At 38.4% G+C, this 20,232-nt stretch overlaps 2 protein-coding genes across 3 annotated transcripts; one reads left to right on the plus strand and one right to left on the minus strand.

The window, feature by feature from the left end:
• The first annotated feature begins 366 nt into the window (after nucleotides 1–366).
• Nucleotides 367–1,789, plus strand: LOC148842948 (uncharacterized). Its single transcript, XM_088958093.1, has 3 exons — nucleotides 367–917; nucleotides 1,015–1,187; nucleotides 1,322–1,789. Exons 1-3 carry the CDS (start codon nucleotides 474–476, stop codon nucleotides 1,479–1,481), a joined length of 777 nt encoding a protein of 258 aa, XP_088814219.1. The 5' UTR covers nucleotides 367–473; the 3' UTR covers nucleotides 1,482–1,789.
• A 6,350-nt stretch (nucleotides 1,790–8,139) lies between these two features.
• LOC148842949 (protein WVD2-like 5) lies at nucleotides 8,140–15,005 on the minus strand. Of its 2 annotated transcripts, none has more exons than XM_088958094.1 (9): nucleotides 14,646–15,005; nucleotides 12,915–13,361; nucleotides 12,507–12,827; nucleotides 12,307–12,365; nucleotides 12,055–12,132; nucleotides 11,846–11,945; nucleotides 11,645–11,716; nucleotides 11,447–11,557; nucleotides 8,140–8,882 (listed from the first exon to the last, which is right to left on the minus strand). In XM_088958094.1, exons 2-9 carry the CDS (start codon nucleotides 13,314–13,316, stop codon nucleotides 8,532–8,534), a joined length of 1,494 nt encoding a protein of 497 aa, XP_088814220.1. In that variant the 5' UTR covers nucleotides 13,317–13,361; nucleotides 14,646–15,005; the 3' UTR covers nucleotides 8,140–8,531. The 2 variants fall into 2 exon arrangements, with proteins under 2 accessions (XP_088814220.1, XP_088814221.1); XM_088958095.1 differs by having other exon boundaries at nucleotides 8,140–9,091; nucleotides 14,646–15,003.
• Nucleotides 15,006–20,232: the final 5,227 nt, after the last annotated feature.

The raw sequence follows: 20,232 nt of genomic DNA on the forward strand, positions 1-20,232 counted from the left end.
GTTGCCCTGACCGAAGCCGTCTTTTGAGGGGTTGAGGCCCCTTGAAGGAGATATAGACTTAAGACAGAGACAGAGACAGAGAATGCGTAGCAGTCGTATAGTAAAATTCACAAAACATGAAGGTAGTTGTGAAATTTAGCACAAAAACCGCGGAAAAAAATCTAATTTGTCGTTTCCTAATTCCTCTCAGAACCGTCATTATTTATAATTAATCAGATACAGCAGCGATTTCATCTCCACGTGGCCGGAACGAATACACTGAGTACTGACCGTAGATGCTTCACTACCAGACAAACAATGTGGCCGATATGGGCCCACGTCACATGATACAGATCTCCACGTGGATTCACCTGAAAGGACGACCACATTCCAAGGATTCGTCACCGGAACCCGATTTTTGTCTTCATATCCCGAGGACTCGATCTATTTCGGTAACGGCTTCGTCGGCTTCGGTGTCTCCTGGCGATGAATCAATGAACAAGATGCCGAGAACTCTGTCGGAGACCGATCTCCGGGAGCTTGCAGTGTTGAAAAAGAAGCCATTCGGAGGGAACCTTAATGGGCTAACTTCGATTTCGGTGGAAGAAGAGGATGAACAGGAGATGGGATTCAACCCGAGTGCTTCGTCTTTGGAGCGGATGCTTTCCACCTCTGGGTTGGGGGAAGCGATGGATTTGGAGTGCACCGTTGAGGCGAGCGGTTATGGTTTGGCAACTCTTGTGGGTGGTGGAGTTGGAAGTGATGGTGGCCTGAAATGTGGTGGTGGAGGGTGGAATGGCGGACACGGTGATGGGGGTTCTGGGTTTTCGGATTCGAATCATGGGAATGATCACATTGATGCTTACTATCAGAAGATGATCGAAGCCAATCCCGGGAACTCTCTTCTTCTTGGGAATTATGCAAAGTTCTTGAAAGAGGTAATTAATGGCATCTGCAATTTCTATATAGTTGCCAATTTTTCTCTCTTTTGTAAAGAAAAATTATCTTGACGTTTTTTCTTTTAATTGGACACAGGTTCGAGGTGATCTCGCCAAAGCCGAAGAGTACTGCGGGAGAGCAATTCTGGCAAACCCATCAGACCAAAATGTTCTGTCGCTCTATGCAGAATTGATGTGGGAGGCCAACAGAGACGCTAATCGCGCTGAGAGATACTTCGATCAAGCTGTTAAAGCAGCCCCTGACGACTGGTAAGAATAGCCAACCTATTTCAAGCTTACCCAGTTGAATTCGTCCAAAATCAAGGTTTTTTTTTTTTTTTTTTTTTTTCTGATATTGATTGAATTGGGTTTTCATTCATCTCGAACTCGGTTTCTGTGTGCAGTTATGTTCTAGCTTCTTATGCTCGGTTTCTATGGGACGCCGACGAAGTAGAGGAAGAGGAAGAAAGTGAAGGACATGCAGTAGGGAACAACAGAAGTACAGTAACACCAAACTTCTCTGGAGTTCCTCCTCGTCCACCCTTGACTGTTGATTCTAATTAAGACTTAAAGAGAACTCGTTATATTAGTATTTGCTCTCTTTCTCTCTGTGTCTCTACACCTTGTATAAAAAAGAATCTGGAGCAGTAGGTGAGAGATGTTAGGTTAGGCCGCCAAAAATGATATGACTATACTTTTTCTTTGTTTTCATTTGATGATTTGATCCGTCTTTCTTTTTCTTTGTTTCTAGAGAGGAGACGACATAGTTGAGGAGTTATTGATTATTGGTGGGTTCATCATTCATTTTTGTATGTGAGGATGTGAATATAAAGAAATGAATAAGTTAAAGTGGTTAATCTTTCATGGCTTAATTTCATCTGTCGAGCATAAAGTGGTTAAATCATGGGGTAAGATTGTTTATTAATCAAAACAAACCCCTGGGAATTATCCTTTAATCTCGTTTGCCCGATTGAAGTGTTGAGAGAACAAACTGGTGAAGGTGAAATATTGAAGATGATCCTATATATTGAGGAGGTAAGGTAATATCCTTCCTCTATTGCTGATGACACTCATCAGTAGTAACTTAGGACATGGCAAGAGCTTGTATGGTAGGTAATACGATGCATACAAACAAGTTATAGCCCGATCTTCCCTTTGCCCTGTCGTCTTCTTCATGAAACCAAGAGGTTCCCTTGTGAAGGTCTCTGAGAAAGAAACCTTAGGCTCAAGTACAAAGACAAATATGTACAGTACAGGTTATTCTTGCATGTACATATTTGTATCTGTACTCCTTCCAAACTGATCCTTGGTTTACCACCTCCTTTGGGTTTGGGTTTGGGTTTGTGTGATTTGGGGGCACATCCCATGTGAAGAAAAACAAAAAGAACCCACAGCTGAGCAGGAAGGACATCTTTATCTATTGGGAAATTCCCGATTAGTATTTTCCCCAACTTTAAAAATGTGTCACTTCCCTGAACTTTAAAAATGTGTAAATTCAGTGTTTATTGTTAATCAACACTTAACTAGAAGTGGCATTTGAAAAAAGGCATAAAAATATTGTTTGACTGGCATTCTAATTTTCTCATGGACATTTTCGATCTCTAACTTTTTTGAATAAGAGGCAAGGATAGCTAAAGTGACTGCTAATTTTTTTTGTAGATGATTGACAAAAAAATTATTAAATGACACACTATTAATTTTTTTTTTTGTGATTAGATGATTGATAAAAGAAAATTAAATGATATTCGAAAAATATTTGTATCTTTTTCAAAAACATGTACTGCATTAACACGTTTTGAAAATTGGACTACTGAATTATGGCATCTTAGATCGGGAATTTTCCCTTATCTATTTTTAACACCACTTTAAAGTTTAAATAGATAAAATGGGTTGTGAGTTGTGACTTGCGCGGCCCAAATCACCATTTTAATTAGCTTGTCTGAGCATTATTAGTATTAAAACATGTGTAAAACGTGCTGTTTGTACGAGATCGGATTCAGTGCCATTTTCATAACCCCCATCTCGGCATGGCACGGAATTTTATTTCAGCCCGCTTGCTATAATGACTGGTCCGCAGGCGGTCCAGCTCCCTTGACTGTGATTTGCATTTTTCTCTGAACATTTTAAAAAGTTTGAAAGCATTAGCCCTTACTATGCTTTTGATTGACAAGGGCTGAGTCGTGCACTTGGTCATTTTCCTTAAATTTGCATTCGATGGTGCAGTTAGTTAGGTAATTGTAAATCGATCGTCAAGATAAAACAACCCACAGGACACTGGTAAACATGCACTCACTTGCTAGACCTCCATGAACCACTTAGAAATGATGTTCAGGAAAGAAAAAGAAGCATAACAGAGAACTATGAACTTGTTATTTAATACTTGGTCATCCACCACTCTACTTATAATGTGTTCTTAGTCACCAAAATGGACAAAGATGTGTCATTTTAGAGAGAAGTATCTAATGGATTCAGAGAGAAGCATATCTCCATAACAATGAATAAGTAGAAGAAAACAAAAAACGTTTCAAACAAACTTTGAAATTCAAAAGTAAAAAAAAATGGTTAAACTGGTCAAAGGCAAAATGATTAAGTGTAACGCGCGAATACACGCACTCACACCCACGCCTCGACCCAATCCAGCTTGGCTTGACATGTGCGTGTGTGGAAAACACCCCAACCCCCCTCACCTAACCATAGGGAGAGCAATCCTAGTAATACACTCAAAGTCAACTCTTCTCTCAAGTAATGTGGGACAAGAATCTCTTACATGCAGTGGAAGGGAAGAGAGAGAATACAAAACCAAGCAAAGGAGGGAGAGAGGAGATTCTTGAAATTTTGAATCTCCCTCCAACATAAATATCATAACATTCTCAGATATAGAACTCAGGTAGTTTTCGAAGTGAGATTCGAGGACTAAATACAATAAATAAAAATCCTCTATTAGCAAAATCAATCAAACTTTCAAGCTTTCTAGCACTACAAATACAAACCCAAGAACTAGAAAAAAAATCCATCCAAAAACTGTTTTAACTCTCTGCTTACTTCGACTCCTACAAAGAAAGCGAAATGAAAACCTATCTGATTCCCTACATTCACTCTATTCCATCTAACCAGTTGAGCTCTTAGACCATGCATGCATATGGTATTTTCTATTTATACTTCTTCTAGGAGAACGTTGTTTTTTTTTTTTTTGGAAGGATAATCTGTACTCTCCCGTATAATTCACTGCACAGCAAATGCATGTGAACTTTAATGTTGCAGTTCTCGATGCTATTTTTATTGCCCATCTTGTAAGTTAAGTTCTCAAAGTATGCCTTCTTCAATCTTCCTTTGAAAATTAGAGTATGTTTGGTTCATAGTTGGATTTGGAATCGTAATTTGTTTGATTTATTTCCATAGTTGTTTGATTTGGACATGAAATAGAATGAAAGTTGGAATCAGCTAGAATGGAACTTCATTCCCAAGGGAGGGGGATGGAATGGTCATTCCCTCAAATGGAGAAATGTCATTCCACCATGAATGGAAATGGAATTTGATTTTGCCCAACCAAACAGTTGGAATCTAAATGACCCATTTCAATTCTGATTCTAGGCTCCTACCTCATAAACCAAATGGCCCATTAGTGCTTCCAATTAACCAAATTGCAGAGACTTTCGAGTAAATCCTTTTCCTCTTTATGTTATTGCTTTCTGCTTCGAGGATTTTATACAATAAAACAAGCAAATTTTGTGCATATTTACAAGATGACCCAATGCCAATTCATGTACTTAAAGCTTGTCTTTATTCTTAGGTGTAAGTGTACAACAATGAGTAGATTTTGAATAAGCTCATGTTTCTTTTATTCATGTGTTTTGTTGTTTTAAAAGGGAAAATTCCACTTTAGTACCTTGAAGTTTGGGGGTAGTGTCAAGTTAGTACCCGTACTTTCAAACGTGTCACTGTAGTACCTAAACTTTCAAAAAAGTGTCAATTTAGTCCCTACCGTTAACCAACTGTCAGTTATTTGTTGAAAATGCCAAAACTATCATTCAAAAGAAGATATTGTTCGTTGTCTTCTACCTTGAGACTGAATCTGTTAACTTCAAAGAAAAAAGAGAGAAAACATGAAATATAATGGAGAGAAACAATAATTGAAAGCAAATAAATCACTAGACAAGAATGTGTTTAAGATCTAAGGCTATGCTTGGTTTGAGGAAAATGTACGGAAACCTTTACAAACCTTGTATTGGTTTCCCCGTCTTTCCCTTCCTTTCCCTATATTTTCCTTCAAACCAAACATATCCTAAAGGTAGAAGACAATGACTTCATTAGTCTAGAATCTCAAACACTTCAACCGGTTTAGTCTCAAGGTAGAAGATAATGAACAACATCTTCCTTTGAAGGGTAATTTTGACATTTTCAACAGATAACTGACGGTCGATTAATGGCAGGGACCAACTTAACACTTTTTTGAAAGTTAGGCACTGCTGTAACACATTTAAAAGTTTAGATACTAACTTGAACTACCCCCAAAGTCCAGGGTACTAGAGTGCAATTTTTCTTTTAAGAAAATATATAAAAAAAAGAAAAAGAAAAAAGAAACTCCTTTGCATAAGCTACAAGCTAAATGAAAATTTGTGGCATCACATGAGAGCAGAGACCCACTTGAATAGACCACAACTGGTGGCATTTGATTGGGTCTACAGTGATCTGCTGTTAGTCAACAACAGATCTAGATTTCCTTCCAGCCTAATTAGAGAAGTCTAAGCGGCCCAGGAAAGTTCAGACTTTAGATGACCTGCCAACAAACTAACATCTGACACTGTACATTTCATGCATGATGGATCCCACTTTTATGATGGGTCCTAGTTTCATGGTGAGACGTGTGGTGTCAGATCAAGTTGGTAGGGTGTTGGAACTTATGTTGTTGGCATGATATTCCAACTTGACCCAGGAACCTTTCATGTTGTAAAGGAGGGAGCGCTAATTCAATGGGATAAAAAGGGGCCCATTTGGCACATCTTTCCGTGCGATTTGTTGGCTATTTACAAGTTTGGTAGACCGTGATTCGGTCTTTTCTTGTTTAGTTCACGGTAGATCTAGCCGCTAAAGGATGACACACCAAAAAGATGCGAAAAGTCTAAAACGGGCGATTTTTGGGAAGCTCCAAATGGAGCTTTTGCGTTTTTTCCCATTCGTCTTCGTGTGGAAAGACACATGAAAAGACATGCCTTAGCCAAACAGACTTCAGGCTGCTAAGATCTTAATGCAAAAACTCAATGCATCTTTTGACTGTCAGAGCTACCAGAAGATCTTCCCAAAAAGACTGTCAAAGGGCCCCTAGGTAAGGATATTAAGATCTATCAATCTTCCCTAATTACCAACCAAGGGCTGGCTTGTTGGTGTGTTAGCTGGTTTGTTCCCTAATTGACCTTTTAAAGATCTTGTATCTCTTTTTAAAAATGATATGAGAAGGGCTTTTGTACCAGTAGCCCAACTTGACCCTAGAATTAAAAAGGAAAAGGAGTAGCCCAACTTGCTAAGACAGACTTCTCCGTGAATTGAAGTGGATCTGAAGAGAGGCAGCGCCTATTGCTCCCTGCCAGTTCTTTATCTTGATTATTTTCCTAGAAGGATGCCACTTTGGTGGAATAATTTGTTTACCTTTTGGTCCTGTTAAACACTTGTATATTACATTTATCCATGTTCTTTTATTTTTCAAGTAAATAAGATAATGTTCATTTTAATTTTAAAAATCCATTATTAAAAGGGATATTTTTGTCCCATCCAAGTGTTGATAACTTTTCACATAAATCTAAAAAAAGAGAACATAGATTTTTTTATCAATGGAATTTTGGTTCCCATTTGATAAAATTTAGGCCCCATTTTGGGATGGATTCTGCATTGGGGGCAAAGTACATTAACTGAGCCGCTTTGGTTAAGCACCCTGCACCCGTGTTTTTTGGATAATCTACCTCAGAGTAGCTTCTTCATGTTGCAGCCACAATTCTGGTCTTTGGAACATCCTTGTTGGCCTTCCATGTTTTCAACAAAGACGGTTTTTGAGGTTTTTGTGTGTGTGACCCAGTTTAGAATACTAGAAGCATCCCAGGTCCCAGCTCCCGAAAGCCCTCCCAAATGGACACTTATCTCCTTTTTGTAGTTAAAAATTCAGTGTTAACTGCAAAAGGATACAAGTCCTTAAAGTAAGGAATGCCAAATGCAGCCTTCTTAAAATGAGTCTATGAACACTGAATTTTTAATTATAAAAAGGAGATAACTTCTTAAAATAAGGAATGCCAAATGTAGCCTAAAATGATGTCCAAAGCTGAGATGAAATAGTCCCATTCCATGCAGCATTCAAACAAGGCATAAATGGGTTGGGCCAAAAGGACAAAGGAAAGAATACAGCTAAGGCCTCATAAAACGCTCCCTGAGTAAATCGTGGTATTTTGCGTATCATTCACTGGCTTAAATTTGAGGCTACACAAGGATTTTTAATTTTCTTTCTTTTCGGTTCCTTGGTTATGCCATGAAATTATTGATGATATTAAGGATGTTTTTAATATTATGAACCAAGTTAGTTTTGTTCGTACAAGTAGATTAGAGAGTGAAACTGCTCAGTGTACTAAAAACTTTGGTTCTTAGGTTGCTGCATGAGTATCCTCTAGGGTTACATAATTTGATGATCCTTAATATAGTTCATTATCTTTCGGAAAAAAAAAAAAAAAGCTTTTTAATCTGATCATCAGTCATCACATTAGTATACAATGTAAAAACTGAATACACAACCAAGACTCCGGCAGGGTAACCAATAAATTCACAGACTATAAACAATGCTTAGTGATTGGGCAGATAGGTTCCTCTGATGGTAACTGCTTTAAGTGCTTTTTGGGTTGGAAAACCAACAAAACAGCAAACCTCAGGATGGCTGTAAACTACCCAAATAAAAGAGGGAGACAAAATATCTTGCCAAACTCTTTATGGGCTTTTTGAGAAATGAATTTACTGTTCTTAACTAAACCCGCTACAATCACAAGGATTAGCTCAGATACAAGTGATCCTCTTGATCTGCTCTTTTCCTCGATTTTCTTCCTGAAGGTGAGTTTATTACCAAGAAAAGAAATATGTCATCAGCTCACCACTGTATGGCTGGTTATAATTGTGTAAGAGGTAGCACCAAGGCAAGAAGTAGTATTCTTTATTCTTTTTCACTTGTGCAATGGAATATACTCGTTACCAATTCAGGCGAAGACCAAGTGTAATTTGGCATTTAATACTCAGCAACCAAAAATATATTCAAATTAAAATTGAAAATGGTAAGAAGAAAACCCCTATAAATAATAATACAATGCTGCAAGTAGAGTGCAAGTCCTATTCAACTGGACCAGCAATCACAAAAGCAACCATGTAAAGAACCAAGCAACCTTAAAGCGGACTATGAACAAGAGCACAATACAACCATACTACGAAATCCTTCACTCTATTGATAATGAATTCCAGATTTCCAGTCTTATTCATACCTTCCTTAATTTAGGCAAAGATAGTATTGATGTTCCAGAGTATGCAGGTGCATATCGATTTTTACTGCTGCTCTGAAGCAATTGGTTCACCAATGGGCTCCTGCTTTGAGGGTCATGTATGTTCTTCAGCAATAGGCTCATTATTTGGACTGGACACACTTTCATTTGGGACAGCAACTGCAACAGACTCCTTTTCTGTGGCATTATCTGTTACACTGGTTAACGTAGACTCTTGCGAGGGCAGTTTAGGAAGAGACTTTCTCAGAGGCTTCTTGGTTTGTACAGGAGATCTTCCCTTCGCAAAGACATTTTGGGAGCTTTCCGAATCAAGACTCAGCCTGCCAGTTCTACTGCTGCGACTGCTATTTCCTTCAGAACCTTCCACAGGTAAGCTCTTATTTTTTTCCACAGGTAAGCTCTTATGCCTACCTAGCTTTGGCGATTTGGGTCTTGTTGGTGGTATCTGCACAATCAGGTAAGTTAGATTTTCAAACACAGCTGGAGAAGAGTTCTAAAACTGGCCTCCAAAATAGAACTCGATTACAAATTTGACTCTTATTTATTTCCATCCATGAATCATCTTGAGAAAGTGGCCCATTTCCATGTGAGCATTTATTCAAGAGAATTCTAGCATCAAGTTTGCATCCTACATATCAGCAATACAAATACTACCTGCATGCAGGAATCATAACATATGACTTGGTATATTAACAGGATAAATTCCAAACCGCACTCAAACTCATAAAAAATGACACTTTCTTCTGCACATTAGAACATATATTATCCAAAAAATGAAGTTATTCTTGTCATATGATGGAGTTAACACTTAACAGTGATATCATTCATAACAAATGGTAGCCAGTGGTGGACTTCTGTTGTATGGCAAGTCATAGTTGGACATGGTATCAGATACAGAATTTAAACTCAAAAGTGAAGTACCCAACACGATATTAGGTGCATATTAACAGCCAAAACTCCAGTGACTCATCATAAGTTCATAGAGCTGTGTATGTCGTTACTCATTGGTGAACCCACAGCATTGACAGGCCCGCAATTGAGCTCTCAGATCTAGAAAAAGTAAGCCCAACTCACATTTGCCTCAGTTTTTTACCTTTGTCCAGTAATTTTGCATGCTAAATTATATTTTACATAATATTCAGCATGGTGTTGTTGGACCAAAAACAATAAACTTGTTTTCTCAATAGTTTTTGAACTTCTTTCTCCATTGAATTTTGCATATTTGACATACTCGTGGTGTTTGTTCAACCAAGGATCCTAAAACCATGTTTTGCCAACAATTTAGCTGTATTGGACTTTCAGATTGAAACATAATCACTTCTACATATGCAACTAAATTTTGGACAATTCGAAGAAGTACTTGTCTGAGCTTAAATTATTAATTTATTATAGCATGACATAGAACTTTCTAAAGAGATAAACTTGGTAAGTTGGTTTTCCTCTATTTCTGCCATCCTCTTCAACATTTCCAGGCAGGGATATTCCACATCAAGTCATGAACATCTTGAACTTTATATGTTATTACCAATACCTATGCTCATGTTATATTTTTACCCACTGAATCTGGGATGGTTTTACCACCAAACCTTAAGTGAAGTCTCCAAAAGTTTGTTCTGTTTTTTGCAAATCAACTCTTGTCAAGGAAGTTTAAATGGTGGATCAACCCTCCCCCAGGAGAAACTATATCATTTAAATTTCAAAACTTCCTCAACTTCTTTCTATTTAGTATTATGATCAATGCAGAAAATCCAGGATAAGGATTACATTCCATGGTGTCCAGTTGCAAAATACAAATGGGGGTATAAAGTCCTCACAAATAGGCAACCTCACATTCCTCTTGTACATAGTTCATTGTTTCTTCTAAATAAAATCTGTTATTCATCAAAAAAAGGGAAATCTCATGCCTCGCAATAAAACATCCAACTGAGTGCTAACCATGCAAGGGAAACTAAAGAATTAATACCCATTTTCTCTTCCAGTGCCTCTTCTCTTATAGTATGGTGCCACTTCATGAGGTAATTTGGCATGCTGTGGGTGTCCAGGGAACAGAAACAAAAAGGTAATGCCTGGCTATCTCATGGTCTAACTTATAAAGAACATAAAATTTAGCATGCTTTGGGTGTTTCCAGGCAACATAACCAATGAGGTCCATGCCTGGTCATCTTATGGTCTTACTTATAAAGAACATGTTTCATGAAAGTTATTATCTTCTACAATATGTTGGACAGTACGGAAAGAAGAAACTGATGGAGGAGGGGACATATTTTCATATTTTCAGAACATTACTTTTGGTCACCTAAACTTAAATGATTTCTGAGGATTATAGTACTAAAGCTTTGTTTTATAGGAGTTGGATAATGATGGGACTTTTGATGCGTAGATTTCTTTACAAAACTGGTTCTCATTGTTGAACAGCTATACTTATAAACTTTTATTAGAGAATTTTCCCTTTAGAATATTAATACAATATACAGTACTTTTCTTATCAAAGATAAGAAAATATGTAGCAAATCCCTCTCAATGACAACTTACTTCTTGTGTGAAAAGCATCTCAGAAAAGCTTGCTTTCCATGTATTGACAAACGGATAGTACACGAAAGGTAAACAAGAGAAGAATGGGTTAGCAGAATGAAGATTAGGATCAAACTGGTTACAGTAACGGCACTAACAATTTTTTCATAAAGTGGTTGAAAAAAGTCATTGATCAATTTAATTGAAACTTAATAAAACATTCAAGAATTTTGGACCATTGAAAGTCTAAAACAATCAAGAGAATAAAATTTTAAACCAGTAAATACTGAGGATTAGGTCCATGTCCAGTCCACCCCTCCCAAGAACCAGATAGCTGGGACCAACATTGAGTAATTGCCCATTAATTAAAAAAGGGTAATGGCCCTTTTACCAACACATTAACATTTTTTTTTTAAATTGTAGGCAAACAGATATTGTTATTAGATTCCAATCTGGTTCTACTTGACAGTATTCTTGGTAATGGGGAGAAAAGGCTACCTTCTTCAACTCCACCTTGGGAGGTGCAGGTTCCTCGTAGAAACTTGGCATTGGTGTTGCTTTAAAGGTCAAGCTCTTCCTGAGCAACTTAATCTCTGCTTCTTGAGTTTCCTATAGAAGATGTGGCTGTAATTTCATTAAAAAGAAAAGATTTTAACTGTAAGTCAGTAACAGACTCAATTCATAGGCTCATGTCACCTTGGATTTGGCCTGTAATGTTGATCTCTCTACTTCCTTTGCATGGATCTTTTCCTCAAGCTTTGAGAAGAACTACCCAAGAAATGATAGAAAATTAAAATCAATATTAGTTAATGAAGTACAGCTTCTGCTGGAATGAGCACATTTTTTCACCAAAGCTTTAAGGTAAAAAAAAAAAAAAAAAAAAAAAAAAAAACTAACCTTTTTTCTTTTCTCAGCTCGTTCATCACACCTAAAACTAAAACCATAGGAAGGTAAACTTCCCATTCTTCGGGTTTTTGGACCTCCTGCTTTGGGGCTTCTACAATTTAGTAATTTAATTAAGAAAAAAAAAACAGCATTAAATAGAAACAATGCCAGGGAATACTTGGATCTTGAAAAGTGAAGAAGAATACAATTAAAAAGGATACAGAGAAGTGGAAATTGCGTTCTCTTCAACTTTAGTGGATACTCCTTCCTTCAGTGTTTTCAGATGCTTTCCATGCTCCCTGTAACAAGAGAGCATATCTTAGCATTTTGCATACATTGAAGAGAGACTATGTGGAGTTTCACTGGGTCATCCAACATCCTCTCTCAAAAAGGATTAATGTTGAACCAAGTTAGATAAAAATAGGAAAACAAGGCCTGCTATTCCAGGCAGCAAGTCAAAGCTAAAATCTTACTTCGGGCCTTCAGACTGTGAAACATTCATGTTGGGAGCTGAAACAGATTTTCCATGTTGCTGTTGAAAGCAAAAGAAAAGTGATGATCATGATCATTAATGGCAACAATGGCACTTACTGGACAAGAACAAATGAATCTAACTTTGAAGAGAGTATGTACTTGGGCTATAGATATAGGGATAAAGACTATAAGAATTTACCTGGGATTTCTGGGCAGTACTTGTTGCAGAAGATTTTGTTGGCCTGCTTGATTCGGAACTTGCATTGCCTTCAACAGATTGCCTATCATTAATTGACTTCCAGTTGGTTGCAGGTGCAACAGATTGCTTTGATCTCACAGTTGAGGTAACTGAACCATTTAGAGCAGAAGATGTTGCCTCCACATGTTTTCCATCTTTGGTCTTTTGCACCGAGGTTGCCACACCAACTTTAGTGCTAGAGGGCTTCTCATTCTTGCTCTTCCTTTGACCTTTCTGTGGTTTGTGATGGTCTGTCTGCTCTTTGTCTTCTCCACTCAATTCCTAGAAAGCAACAGGGACTGATGTTGATCTAAAATCAAACAAATAAAGGCATATTTACCCAATCAAATAGATACTAATGCAGCAGACCTTATCTATGACCAAACCGTTGCTGTCCACATGGATTACTGATCTGTCTTGAACATCCTCTGTAGTGGAACTTAATGACAAGCTTTCTTCTAACTGGGGCGCAATTTCTGAACTTTCATCTGGAGATGCAGTATCTATTGATCTGTCTTGAACATCCTCTGTAGCAGAACCTAAAGCCAAGCTCTCTTCTAACTGGGGCACAATTTCTGAACTTTCATCTGAAGATGCAGTATCTATTGATCTGTCTTGAACATCCTCTGTAGCAGAACTTAAAGCCAAGCTCTCTTCTAACTGGGGCACAATTTCTGAACTTTCACCTGGAGATGCAGTCTTTACATCACAATTGATTGTCCCGTTAACTTGGCAAGGAAGCTGCTCAAGAACACCATTTTCATGGCTCATATTGCTCCCACCACTGATTATAATATTATCAGCATCTATTTCTCACTGAAAATGCAGAAAAAAAAATCAGAAGTGAAACTATGTTAATTTATTTAGTTCTGGTCTCCCAATCATATGTCTAGAGAACATATGCATGTAACGTAGATAATAATTATCAGAAAAAGGCTATCACCCCCCACCCCATGTATCTGCCTATATGAAAAAGAAATGTAGCAGCTAGTCTACCTGAACAAGTAAGAAATAAACCTGCATGCCTTCCCTGTTCTAAACATGTCCAGATAGGGCATTTCTGGAAATTAGAACCTATGCAGTTTGGAAAGTAGACCTAAATTACCAACGCTTGTGTGGAAAAGTGTCCTTTTAGGAATTGTTTCTCCTACCTGTGCATTAGTTAGCATGCCTGCATGCGCATATGAAAATTTCTGATAGCTACAACAAAGTGGAAGAACCACAAGCAGAAACCAAGGATACGAGCCCTAGTCAACCTATAAATCTAGATATCATTCATCTTTCAAAAGGTGGGGAGTGCGTTTGCATTAGAGAATAATATTGCAGATGGCACATAGAAGCATAAGCTTAAACTGCTAACTGACTCATTATTTCGGTGCCAGACAGAAAAAGAAAAAGGATTTTTTTCTGTCTATCACTATTAGAAGAGCTTCTCGCCGTACTGATCAGTTTTAAAGGTCACCTATTAGCTTTTTAAAGTACTAGTCTATCCAACACCACAAAATCAGCCTAAAAGGACGAAATAAAAGTCTCCATTTAGAATCGTAAACTCGAAAATGCATTTCTCATTTGCTTACGCTTTACAGACCACCCAATATGTGCATAGATCGTTCCACCATCATTTCTAGAATCTTAAGAGAGAGATCATTTTCAGTATGAAATTTACGGGATAATTTAAAAAAGGAAAAAAGAGAGATTTAAAATGATTAGATGGGAACACTTAAACCATTTGTAATCTGGTTAAACAGTAACGAGCAAAAAATGCCCTTCAAGGTATCAGGCACATCTGAAGCGTTAAGATCTCCCATGTTGAAGAAAAGAATCCAGTCAGCAAAATGTGTTGGTGTGCGTGCAATTAAAGAAATTAAGAGAAATCTACTGAACTTGATCCTCGCCTCAGAAAAAAAAAGTTCCTTTTCTTGCTTCTTAGAAGACAAAGGAAATGAGCAAATACAAGAAAATCTCCAAACCAAATTGAGAAACAAAACATCAACCAAGATCAAAACGAGAGTGTCGATCTCCGAGATATCATCCATTTCAGGAAAGGAAATGTAGCAGATTATAAGAAAAACACAGAGATTTCGATCTCATTTTCCTCACCTACGTACAACATTCCAACAACGAAACGCCATTAAGGCTCGCTTGGATTGGGAAGAAGGAAATCTCCAAAAGTCGAATCAGAGAGGCTAGGGATGGAACGGAAAGATCTGAGAAATTCGCTACTCTGCTAAAGTGAGTACTAGCGGAAAGAAGGAGACGATGCTTTAAGTCCGATCAGCAGCGCCATGAATGTACAGATTCGAACCGAAAAGCAGATTTGTTTTTTATAAATATAAATTCCTTTTCTTCTCTCTCTCTCTCTCTCTCTCTCTCCTTCTTCTTCTACTTTTGAACAAGAGGGACCTCTCTCAGAAGCTCAAAGTTCCTTTGCCAACGCGTTTCATTCGATCCAGACGACAGTGAGAGAAATACGGTTGGACAGTTAAATAGGTAAAAAATACGTGCGGGTTCTAATAAGTAATTTTTTTTTTTCTTTTATAATTTCCTGACACCCTTCCACGAGGGCAAATGATAAGATGAATCCAATAGCATATGTTAACCCCTGGATTCACTTAGGAAGTGTTGGTGGTGAATGGTGATAAGATTGAGGATGAAATATAACAAGGTATTATAGCCGATAAGTGTAATTTTTGGATCCTTATATCAATAAAAATAAAATTTTTAATATAATTTTTAAAATAGAATAATATTTTAAAAAATATATCAAGAAATCGCAAAAACATTGTTCATTTTCTCCCTCCTCATAACCACCGTTAAATTCTCTTGAATTCATCAAAGAAGCAGATGATGCACATGGTGGCTCTAGCCAAGCTCAACCTTCTCGTCGGAGCCCATGGCACTGGCACTACTATGGTCACTGCTCAGCTGCTTTGGCCCTTCATTCTCAAGCTGCCTTTCAGTAGATACAATGGGCAGAGGCTATACCGATCTAGTCACCACTTACACCTTCTTCTTCTTCCGATTGTGGCTCATAGTTTTCGGAGAAGATCATGTACAGGCACTGGTCGGAGATGGGAGCGAGCGCTTCGACTGTTCTATCGGAGGGCGACTGCAACACGCACCGTCCAACCTGATGAAGAAAGCCTCCATGCTCTCTCCATGTTTTCGCTCTAGAGTTTTGGCATCTCTAGTTGTTTCCCTCTCCCGATCTCTGATCTCCTTCGCCGTCGATATTTACTTGTATGGTCTCCGATCTTCTTCTCAGTGCTCTCATTGATATTTGTAAAACAAAATAGTGTTTATGGGCGGAGGCAGGGGAGAGGGTGAGCGGCGGATTGGCGTTGTCGGAGATGGGCGGAAGTGGGTGGCGGATTGGCGTTGCCGGAGGTGTTCATCTTCTTTTTCTCTCTTTTACATATTTTTTAAAAAATTATCTTATTTTAAAAATTCTATTAAAAATTTTATTTTTATTAATATTAAGGCCCAAAAGTTATCTTTATCAACTATAATCCGACCACGATCCCCATGTATGAGGTGCCCTATATGAAAAGCAAATCCCGATTTGAACGCTGTTAGAGGTGTTTGACAACTTGGTTGATTTTCACTTTGAAATAAAAAATAACTGCCACCTCAATAGAATTATATATATTTTTTGTTGACGTGGCAGTTTTTTGTTTTCAAAAAGAAAAATCATTCATGCTGTCAAACACCTTCTAGGCCTGCCACATGGTAAGCCAAGTAAACGCTACAGCATTTGAAATGTAATAGATTTGAGCAGTTGGTTCGTCGCGAGGCATGACCATTGTAATCTCAAATGGTTCAATCAAATGTTTTACCTGAAAGGCAGATATGGAGCTGATGTGCGGCATGTGCCCCATACAGAATTGCAACACCTATTCACGCCAAATGCCTTTTGTTTGGTACAATACAATTGTCTTGCATTGTCGTCGTATTTTGAATTGATCGATACAAATTTGTGTTTTACTTGAAACGTTTTAAACATATATATATATATATATTTGGAGCCAATTAATACACAAAATTAATGTTTCTCAGATAGCTGAGATATACATATGGGTCGCGCTCTGTGGAACGCCAACGTAAACTCCGTCGATATTAGGCTGTTAAGTGTCAACCCAAAGATGGACAACTTCTAAGCTGGCTTCATGTTCAATGACCACTATCCTCTTTATATATTAATTTATAAATAACTAACTAGGAAAGATTTGCTTCTCTTGTCATTGCTACAGAGGATTAGGATTCAACATTTCAACCATCTACATTGTCTTATTTGAAATACTTGGCTGAACCATCTTTGTCATGGCTACAGAAATTTGCCCAAGAGGGTGTTACTGACCCACACTGGGGAGCTATTGAGCTAAAAATATTGTCTCACGTCAGTCCATAAAACAGGAAATACACGGATCCCTTCATGACTTGAAATTGCCACGTATCGAATGGCTAGTGGTGCAACTCATGTTTGTTGGGTCTAGTTGGCCACCTACCCAATCCCAATCAACTCTAACAGATCAATATTTAAGTTTAACTCAAGTACTCAACCTAATGTAAACAGATTTGAAGGTGGTCATCCTTCCATTTAGAGTAAAGTTTGGAAATTTATACAAAAAAATCAATATATATAAATGCAGAATTCGTATATTCAGAGTTTTTGATAATTAATACTCCTTTTTATTTAATTTTTACAGTTTGATAATAACTTGGATGGCCTTGGGTTGGGTTTTTGTCAAATTTTTACCAGACCTGACTCAAAGTCCAAACTAGAAGCATGTAAAATATTAACTCGGGCCAACCTAAATTGCACTCTTAATTCATAAATGGATATATTTGGATGGATCTTTACTCTTTAATAAGGGTGTGAATTGACCAATTTTGGATTCAACCCATCTAAATCAAAATCAATCTGGATGGATTAAGGGACCAATAAAACACTTTGATTTGGATTAGTCCAGATTTACTGGTCCAAGGTATTTATTGAATTGGATTGGACCTAGTCAATTCACATATTGGATTGGGTAGGATTGAACCAATATCCACTCTATTGACAGAACATAAGATAGAACACAGGTATCAATGGAACAGGTTTGAATTGGAACCGATCTAAATTAAAGACAATTTGAACATATTAGACAGTCCAGAAATTGAATTGAACCAGTCCAAAATGATTTAGAACATTCATCTGATTGGATTGGATCTAGTCCATTTGTAATGGACTCATTCTGAACCAGATTGGATTGGACCAAATCCAGTCCAATTGACACCCTTACGGTATTAGTGATTAAACCTACTAAAAAGGCCCTAACTCATACTGGACCAGATTTGATTGGTTACAGCCTTTTCAGGTATCATGTATCCCACCCCACCTCTCTCTTCAAGAACATATTCAAAAATAAATAAATAGACTTCTTACTACATTTTCTTCTTCATTACAGGCTACCTGCAAGAGTTGTGGAGAGGGAGGGGGTGTTCTTTCCAAGAAACCATGAACATGCTTCATAGTTGTCCTGCAAAAAGCGAAACCTGAATTCTAAATCTGCGACAAAGAGAAAGATACAAGTAGAAGATGGTCAGAAGCAAAGAAAAGTATATCTTAGCTTCCTTCTCCTTCTACAGGATTGAGAAAGAGATGGAGATATTTTTGGACTATTCTGGTTTAGACATGATTTTCAAAATTGGACCGGATTGGAAGGTTAGACCGGAAAAATCGAGAATCGATCATTTAATTGATTCTGTTTTTTTTTTTTAAATCGTTGATTTTGATTAACAAACTGCTGACCGGCCGGTTAATCGTTCGAACGGTTTTGACCGTTTTTCAAAATTTTTAATTTTTTTTAATTTTTGCCGACCTTTCAATCAAACGGTCAAATTATTCGACCCGATAACCAGACCCCTGACCGGGTCGGTTTTAAAAACCATGGGTTTAGATGATTTTTTTTATCTCCCTTCTTTCTAGTTCAAACAAAGAGATTTTTCGGCTTAAAAAGATAAAAAAAAAAACAAAGAGGTTTATCATACTATTAATATTTACTGAGTCACATGGGACTCACGTGTTCTAGGTCACTTGTCAGAGTTTCCGTGGTTGGAATGAATCGTTCCTACTAATTAAGTAACACAGGATTTGTCGATTTGAGCCCTTTTAATGACCTACCCAAATAAATAAAGGAAGGAGTCTAATCTTTTATTACATTACAAACAATTCTAACATTTTTTGTCATAATAAACCCTTATTTCTTTGTCTTTTTCACCAAGGATATGCTCGATCTGGATCCATTGTGTTCTGCTATAGCCTCCATAGTGTGTTTTCAGGTTCCTTCATATGAAAACCAGCGGAGACTGGAGGGCATCAAATCTCTTCTCGTAGAGCAAGTTAAGGAGCCACAGAAATGGTTGGAGTTGAGGTGGAAAAGGGCTATAGACCAGGCGGCCAAGCTCAGGTGGGAGGGGTAACCAACTGCAATGTCAAAATGATTGAAATCAATGCTAGAGAGGAAGGGTGTTAATTGACCGGGTTTGGATTGGACCCATCCAAATCAAAATCAATTTCGATAGATTAGATGGACAACAAAGAATATTGAATTGGATTAGTCCAGATTGAATGGTCCAAAGTGTTTATTGGATTAGATTTGATCTTGTTCATTCATAATAAATTTATATTGGATTGGGTTGGATTGAGCCAATATCTGGTCTATTGATAGAAGATAAGAATATAGGTGTTAATGAATAAGATTTGAATTAGGACCAATCTAAATTAAAACAAATTTGAACAGATTAGATAGTCCAAATATTAAATTGGATTGGTCCAAAATATCATCGGATTGGATTGTGATGAGGGCAGATTTGGCCCTCCAGTAAAATTGTGACGTGGCACCTCGTGACAACTAGGAAAACACCCAGCCAACAAACTTACGAAGTTGGTGACCCACCTGGGCACCTGTCTAGCCGGCCTGGCGCGACCTGCACGCGGCCTGATACGTGCCTGCGCGGCCTAACACGTGCCTGCGCAAACTGCGCGCGGCCTGCGCGAACTGTGCACGGCCTGCGCAACCTGGCCGACCTGGACCAGCCTAGCGCATGATCCGGCCAAGGCTCTAGCTTGACGACATGATCTAGACACTGACCCGCCGACTGACACAGGCGCCAGCTTGACGACTTGATCTAGGCACTGTCCCGCCGACTGACACAGGCGCCAGCTTGACGACCTGATCTAGGCACTGTCCCGCCGACTGACACAGGTGCCGACCTGACGACCTGGCCTAAACACTGACCCGCCGACTGACGCAAGCACCCCTCTGACAACCCGGCCCAGACGCCGACTTGGCCGCCTGACACAAGCGCCAGCCTGACGACCTCGAGGAGTTCACCACCGTACCCCAGTTCTGACCGGATGCGACGAGTCTTACCGTTTGGAGGCTTTTCACCCACCTAACCCGCGAAGACTCCGGTATATAAAGACTTCACCCCCCAAAGGGGAAGGGGGGGAAAGGAAAGGGAAGTAACCCTACTCTCTAGCTCTCTCATATTATCTTCAAAGCTCTCTACAATAAGAGTGCTAACTTAAGCATCGGAGAGCCCCCACCGGGAAAGTACCCCTGGGACCTCTGATTCAGTTCTCGCAGGTCTTTCAGCTCCCACCGCCTACGAAGAGGTGGAAAAGATGCAGTTCTCGGAA

Source organism: Nelumbo lutea, chromosome 8, assembly GCF_056320005.1.
Source record: "Nelumbo lutea isolate HS-2025 chromosome 8, American lotus-T2T, whole genome shotgun sequence".
In the NCBI taxonomy this organism is placed as follows: domain Eukaryota; kingdom Viridiplantae; phylum Streptophyta; class Magnoliopsida; order Proteales; family Nelumbonaceae; genus Nelumbo; species Nelumbo lutea.